Raw genomic sequence first — 6989 nt, 5'->3', positions numbered from 1 at the left:
TAAGTTAGTATTGTTCTAGGGCGAATAGCGGACCAGAAGGACTTTTTCAGTATCCTGCGGACGGAGTTCAAGCTTACCTTTGACTTTAGATTTGATCTTTAGGAGACCATGGTGAACCGATTGTCCTAGCTATTTCTCTCTTTCTGGTAATTTCATTATTATTTATTGCGCGTTCTTTATTGTTCTTCTTCTTTTATTATCTCCGTAGTTTAGAATTAACAATCGACCTCCCAATAAATGGTTACCTAGGCAGACTTAGTTAGCATACAAAATTCCCATCTCCTTGTGGATACGATACCCGACTGCCTCTACTACATTTTATAGAGACTGGCTGGTTTTATTTTTAATAGGGCTGCGACAGCCGTGTCATTGGTCATGCAAACGTGACTAGTACTCAGATTGATATGAGCTTACGTGGTTGAGTAGATCAAGCACATAGGCATAAAAAAGCAAGAGTGTGGTCTTAGAATGCAAAGGGAGAAGAGAAGGGCGGACACTCGCATGAAATAATATATGAGGCGGAGGCCTCTATTTATACTAATCGCGTGGAGGAATTATGGTAAAAGTAGGATTAGGAAAGAAATCCGGAAGAAATTAGAAAACTGGAGAAAAAGCAGCCCAGGAAGAGACGCAGCAAGAACTGCGACCATTCCAAGAGGCGCAGTACCTGCTGAGTTCTCTCTTGGGCAGTTTCCTCCTCAACAAGAAAGATTTCCGCGGTTGGTTTAAGAAATAAGGGAAGATGTAGGCTTCCTTATTCCACAAGGTAGATATTTTCGTGATAATAGATAAAATTTAGGAATATTACTCTGGAAAATTCCAGAATATTCCGACTCGGGTTTAAGACGGTTAAGAAAATGGAAGCGATTTTTGACCCGAATTCCAAATGAAACTCTAATTACTGTCAAAATGACCGTTTCGGCGCGTAGATAACGACCATGAGGCTGAGTCGACTGTTTGAGTTATCACGTGTTGACGAACTTACGAAATGTCATAAATTGCTCCGCGTAATTGAACATGCGGCCCAATCATCATTGGGTGGTTGGCGGGAGGTGCAGAAACGAGGTGTCGACAGAGCCCCCACTTTGACTGAGGCTTGGACAAGGCAAAAGTCAAAGTATAGCCTCCAGGTAAATCGAAGATTACAACCTGAAGACTACGGCGATGCGAGGCGGCTTAAGGGGTCTGAGCCAAGGACCTGTCGTCGGGAACATTTTAGAGTCTGTCGAATATCGGGGAGGGACATTTAAAGTCCATTAGACTATATAAGGAGGCTTGCCAGCCATAAGACGAAACCATACCTGAGGTATAGGTGAACTGGGACTTTCCGAGAACCGATGAGCAAACTTGATATTAGAAGAGCAAGACTTTCCGATAAATGCTTGAAGCCACGAAATTTTCTGAGAGCCGCTAACCAACACTTATTTTGAAGGTGGAACTTTCTGAGAAACGCCGAAGAATAATTGACTTGAGTAGAGGGCGAGACTTTCCAAGAAACGCTGACGAATAGTTGACCTGCGTAGAAGGCGAGACTTTCCGAGAAACGCTGACGAATAGTTGACTTGAAGGAGGTGGATCTTTCTGAGAACTCCTGGATAATAATTGTCTTGAAAACGGGACTTTTTTTTTTGATAAAATGTAAGATATTATATAAAAAGGTAAAAACCATCACCAATTACAAGTAAAAGGCCCAAGCACTGACCTTCTCCCTACAAACAAGCCAATACCATTTCGGGTCAACACCAAACGAAACAACAAAAGAAGATAGAGGAACCCTATCTTCAGATAACAAAAAACCCCCAAATTACACATCCCCGGAATCGCATAATCAAATTAACTCCTGAAGATTCTCTCAATTAAACTCCTATCTTCATCTCTCACCTTACTCAAAGCAAACCCCATAAGACGGATTCGGAGCTCAGCTATGATGAAGGAAGCAATTTTAGTAGGTCGCAGAATCTAAAGCTCAAATCTGCTCGTATTCCTCTGTCTCCAGATATTGTACATACATGCATGGATGATGGCACTCAAGATCCCAGTCTTGTTCTTTGAGCCACTGCAACTCAGGCGCCATTGAAGCAAATTCTGTGTAGGTAACCGAATGTTTAGTCTAGTTCCCACGGCTTTTATAACCTTCATACTGTACTCGCATCTAAATATGAGATGTTCCTTGGTCTCTGATGCAAGCCCACAAATACAGCAGGTATCCTCCTCAATAATCCCCAATCTATGCAATTTTTCTTTTAGATTTAAGCCATTGTGATGATAAATCTATGCTAGGATGCTGTGCTTTGGAGTAGACCATTTGTGCCAGACCAACTCATACCACTGAACTTTATCGCCTCTGTCTCTAAGGTAATCATAACCTTTCGCTACTGTATAATCTAGGCCTTTCTGCTTTTTCCAAACCTGTTGTCGATAAGCAATCCAAGTTTTTTGTTTTATGTATATATGGTTGACCCACTTCACCCACAGATGGTCTGGTTTATCAAAAATCCACCATACAAGCTTGCCAATTGCTGTTTGATTCCAAATTGCATCATCTTTTAACCCGAGGCCTCCTTCAGACTTTGGTTTGCAGATCTTATCCCATGAAACCAAGGGGGTTCTGGTATAATCTACCCCCCATTCCATAAAAAATTCCTGCAAATATTTAGTATACGAGGTATAACCCCCTTTAGCAGAATGAACATAGAAGCCCAATACGTATGATAAGTTTTCAGCACTGCCTTCACAAAGACCAATCTCCCTGCATAAGAACGTTTCCTGGCCCCCAGACCCCTAATTTTGCTCACGATCTTCTCTATCAAGGGTTTTCAATCCTGAGAATTAACTTGGGTGGTTTTGATGGGCACCCCCAAGTATTGGAAAGGTAATTGACCCTCAACAAAACCAGAAATTTGGAGAATCTCAGCCTTAATATTAAACTTGACACCATTAAAGTAAGCATTAGACTTTCCTTGACTCATCTTTAGCCCTGAGGCAAGGGAAAAGGTAGAAAAAGCCCTAAGGATGACAATAATGGACTTAGCATCTCCTTTGCAAAATAAAAGGAGGTCATCTGCAAACATTAAGTGAGTGAGTTCCAGAGGTTTGCAAAGAGGGTGATACCTGAAACCATTGTCCATTGTGGTGTGAGCCATCAGTCTTGTCAATTATTCCATGCAAATGGTAAAGAGTAAGGGGGATAGAGGATCTCCTTGTCCCAGTCCCCGTTGCCCCTTAAAGAACCCAAACGCATTGCCATTAAGATTCAGAGAATAGCTGGTTATGGTCACACATTGCATAATATAATGTCTGAACTTATGAGGGAATTTCAAGGCAGCTAACATCTGATTTAAGAACTCCCATTCAATTGTATCATAGGCTTTTTGAAGGTCAATTTTGAAGAGACATCTAGGAGACACAGACCCCCTCCCATATAATCTGATGATATCTTGAATATTAAAATATTCTCCATTATACTCCTCCCTTGAATGAAACCACCTTGATTAGGAGAAATAATGTCAGGTAGCACACCTGAGAGTCTATTGCAAATAATCTTGGATATGCATTTATAAATGACATTGCAGCACGCTATTGGCCTATATTGATAGACTGTAGTATGCCTGTCAACTTTAGGAATTAGAGTGATAGTAGTTGCATTCAATTGTTTAAGAAGAGAGCCTGAGTTGAAGAAATCCATTATAGCTGCAGTAATCTCCCCCCCTCCCATCATGTCCCAAGTATCTTTACAAAACTTACTTGAAAACTCGTTAGGTCCAGGCGCTTTATCATTTGGAATGTGGAACATGGTATCCTTGATCTCATCTGCTGTAACTGTTTGTAACAGCCTATGCATGTGCTGATTAGTACAAACAGCTGGATAATATATTGATTAACTCCATTAGTCAGGCTTTTTGTTCCCAGTAGCATCTGATAGGAATCTAAAAAGGCAGACTGGATCCCTTGCTCATCACCATGCATCTGACCCTTATGGTCCTTCATCTGATAAATAAAGTTTTTGTTCCTCCTTGACTTAATGACTCCATGAAAGTAGGCAGTGTTACAATCCCCTTCCTTGATCCAGTGAGCTTTAGCTTTTTGTTTAAGGAACTCCATTCTTGAGTGTTGCAGATTTTTGTGGAGTTGAAGCAAATCATATTCTTCCTGTATCATCTCCACATTCCCTAGTTGTTTAGCTAACTGCCTTTGAACATGAAAAAGTTACATTTCAGCCAAGTCAGCTTGATTTTCCAGGTATGAAAAGTGGCCTCTATTTATGCTTTTTAGAACAGGTTTCAAAAATTTTAATTTCTTGACCACCCTATACATCTTAGTCCCTTCAATTCTGATATTCCACATAGCCTGCACTTTTTCCTGGAAACTTGGGGCTGAACTCCACATATTAAAGTATTTAAAAGGCCTGTTCTTAGAGAGGTGCCTAGTATCCTTAGCCACCAGACATGGAGAGTAATCAAAATTCCCTTCAGGCAAAAAATTAGCAAAGTACTCAGGGAACCTGACCATCCAATTATTATTGACTAGAAATTTATCAAGTCTGCTATATACCCTGGAATCTGGGGGCTGCTTGTTGTTCCACGTATAGAAGGAACCTATAGCCTTAATATCAGTCAAGCAGCAATAGTCAAGACAGTCTTGAAAAAGCTCTGATTCAGCATTAGTTACATTGCCCCCCATTCTTTCTTTAGCATATAATACACAATTAAAATCTCCCCCTATGGACCAAGGTCCTTGCAAATTATCAGAAAGTCTCTTTAAATTGGACCAAAGAGGTTCTCTCTCAGCAACTTCATTGAAAGCATACACAATAGTTTGGAAGAATTGGATTTGAGAGCTTTTAACATCACCAACATGTGAATATATTGAGCGTTGTACTCCAGAAATTGAATATCTATTTGGGAGGGTTGCCATAGGATCCATAATCTCCCTCCTTTGTGGTACACTGTATTTGTAAAAATACTCCAATCACTAAAAACATTATTCAGAGTTTTATTAAGTCTATCAGGCTTAATTTTGGTTTCTAAGAGACCAAATAAGCCTACATTATTCTTAAGCAGAAATCTATTTACCTCCCTTTGCTTCTCCTCCCTATTCATCCCCCTCACATTCCAAAATCTACACTTAATCATGATAAATAAAGGAGAGGGACACTACCATCAGGACCAATGCCCTTCTTTGGAGAACATGTTTCACTGAGGCCTTCCATATGGGTTCAGCCTGCATTGTTCTGCCTCAACTATCATACCCCTGCCTTGAAACCCTAAGTTGACTAACTGGGGATACTGACCCTACTTTAGAAGTATTAGCCATGGTAGCTGGGGTCCTTTCAGAATCAGAATTAATTATATGCATGTCTTGTTGCGCAGGTTGCACTTCCTGGATTTCTGGGCTTATCACTGGACCTGGACCCATCACAGGACTCAACACTGGACTCTCCACACGTGTAATCACTGGTTGGGAACCCAGCATCTTCACAGGTCGCCATACTTTCTGAACCACTTGAGGTACAGTCTTTATTTTATATTTCCTGCAATTGTCTTTCTCATGCCCAATTTGTTCACATTTAGTGCAAATGCTCGGCTTCCATTCATAATCAACATTGATCTTAATTATTCTTTGTTTTTCATCCAAAAATTGAACTTTACTAGGGAAAGATTGCCCTAATAGTAATTCTACCATTACACGCGCAAATCCTAACCTAGTTTTTTCCTCTGTTGCAGTGTCACTCTTAACATATGTGTCAATCAAGCCAACAATTTTCTTAAGGCTCGCACCCCAAAATTTCTAAGGTAATTTTTGCAAACGAATCCATGCTGGAACATTTTTTTACCTCTTCTTTCTCCAATTATATATCAGGCTGCCAAGGCTTGATAATGAGTGGCTTATTGTTAAATAAGAAATGTCCACTTGCTAAGACTTTCTATTTCATTTCATCCGTTTTGAACCTTGCCAAGAAGACTCCATTAGGCAAAACTGAAATCTTGTCAATCTCATATTTCTGCCATATACGTTTCAGAAAACCTTCCATGACTTGCCAAGGAGGATTTTCTCCCACCACAAAGCCATACACGGCTTGCTGCCAATAGTTCAACTCCTCATGTACGTCATCCTCGGATAATTGAAGTAAGTCCTCAGGTTCCTCCTCCACGAGTTGCAGAATTTTCCTTCCATGACGCTGAAACCAGCCCCCCATCATCATGGTCTTGTTCATCTGAAGAATTTTCATCCATATCCTCCACTACTATGTCATCTAGATCAAAAGCAGGAATCCTGGCGATTTCATTGATACGTCTTTGCTTTTGTGCAGCATCCACATCCGGCTTTCCCAAAATCTTTGATTTTTCAGATCTCAGTATTGTAAAAATAGAGGACTAATTTGTAGTACTATGATGTTTAAGATTATTGGATTGATTGGATTTCCTAGTCATTGTAAAGAAATCAAATGAAGAACAATACCTAGAGATGGCGGCAATCCTCTTCTCTCTCTAGATTAAACATCTCTCAACTTTTTTTTTAGATAAATATCATTGGACTTTCCGAGAACCAAATGTTTGAGATTTATTTATAGAGAACGAGACATTCCGAGAATCGTGGATAATTAATTTGCATCGTGCTCGTATTTAAAGAAATACATGGGCTGTATAGTGGTAATGAAATCTCGCTGGGGAATAAAATATTGCAACCGCTGGGAGAATGTAGACCAAATAGGTGAAAAGTATACCCGTAGAAAATATATGGAGTAAAAATTCCCGTAGCACTAAGGGAAAAAGTCCAAAGGCGGGAAAATATAGGGCTTCGGTCTACTCATAATGAATTTATAACGACTTGAAAGTAAGAGCTGCTGTAGAACCTGCTGGGGAATAGGTGCAGCAGAGACATGGGCTGGGGAAAGGGTGTAACATTTGCTGCATTTTCTCCCGCGTTCGTCCGTGCCCGAGTAAAACAGAAATCCGCGCGAGTTTTGTTTTATTTTAAACAAATCTTTT

The 6989-nt window shown here is 40.2% G+C and overlaps 1 protein-coding gene and 1 long non-coding RNA gene across 2 annotated transcripts; one reads left to right on the top strand and one right to left on the bottom strand.

Moving 5' to 3' along the window:
* Positions 1-2271: 2271 nt before the first annotated feature.
* On the bottom strand, positions 2272-4923 carry LOC141651444 (uncharacterized). The gene is made up of 5 exons (XM_074459160.1): positions 4313-4923; positions 3960-4189; positions 3412-3861; positions 3112-3221; positions 2272-2643 (listed from the first exon to the last, which is right to left on the bottom strand). The coding sequence occupies exons 1-5, from the start codon at positions 4921-4923 to the stop codon at positions 2272-2274; spliced, it is 1773 nt and encodes a 590-aa protein (XP_074315261.1).
* A 302-nt stretch (positions 4924-5225) lies between these two features.
* LOC141598522 (uncharacterized) lies at positions 5226-6517 on the top strand. Its single transcript, XR_012523596.1, has 3 exons — positions 5226-5507; positions 5724-5792; positions 6020-6517. It is a non-coding gene; the product is annotated as an uncharacterized LOC141598522 (long non-coding RNA).
* The last annotated feature ends 472 nt before the right edge of the window (positions 6518-6989 follow it).

This window comes from Silene latifolia, chromosome 1 (genome assembly GCF_048544455.1).
Source record: "Silene latifolia isolate original U9 population chromosome 1, ASM4854445v1, whole genome shotgun sequence".
Classification (NCBI taxonomy): Eukaryota; Viridiplantae; Streptophyta; class Magnoliopsida; order Caryophyllales; family Caryophyllaceae; genus Silene; species Silene latifolia.
Note: the sequence above shows the minus strand (reverse complement) of the source record. Positions and strands in the feature narration are given on the sequence as shown.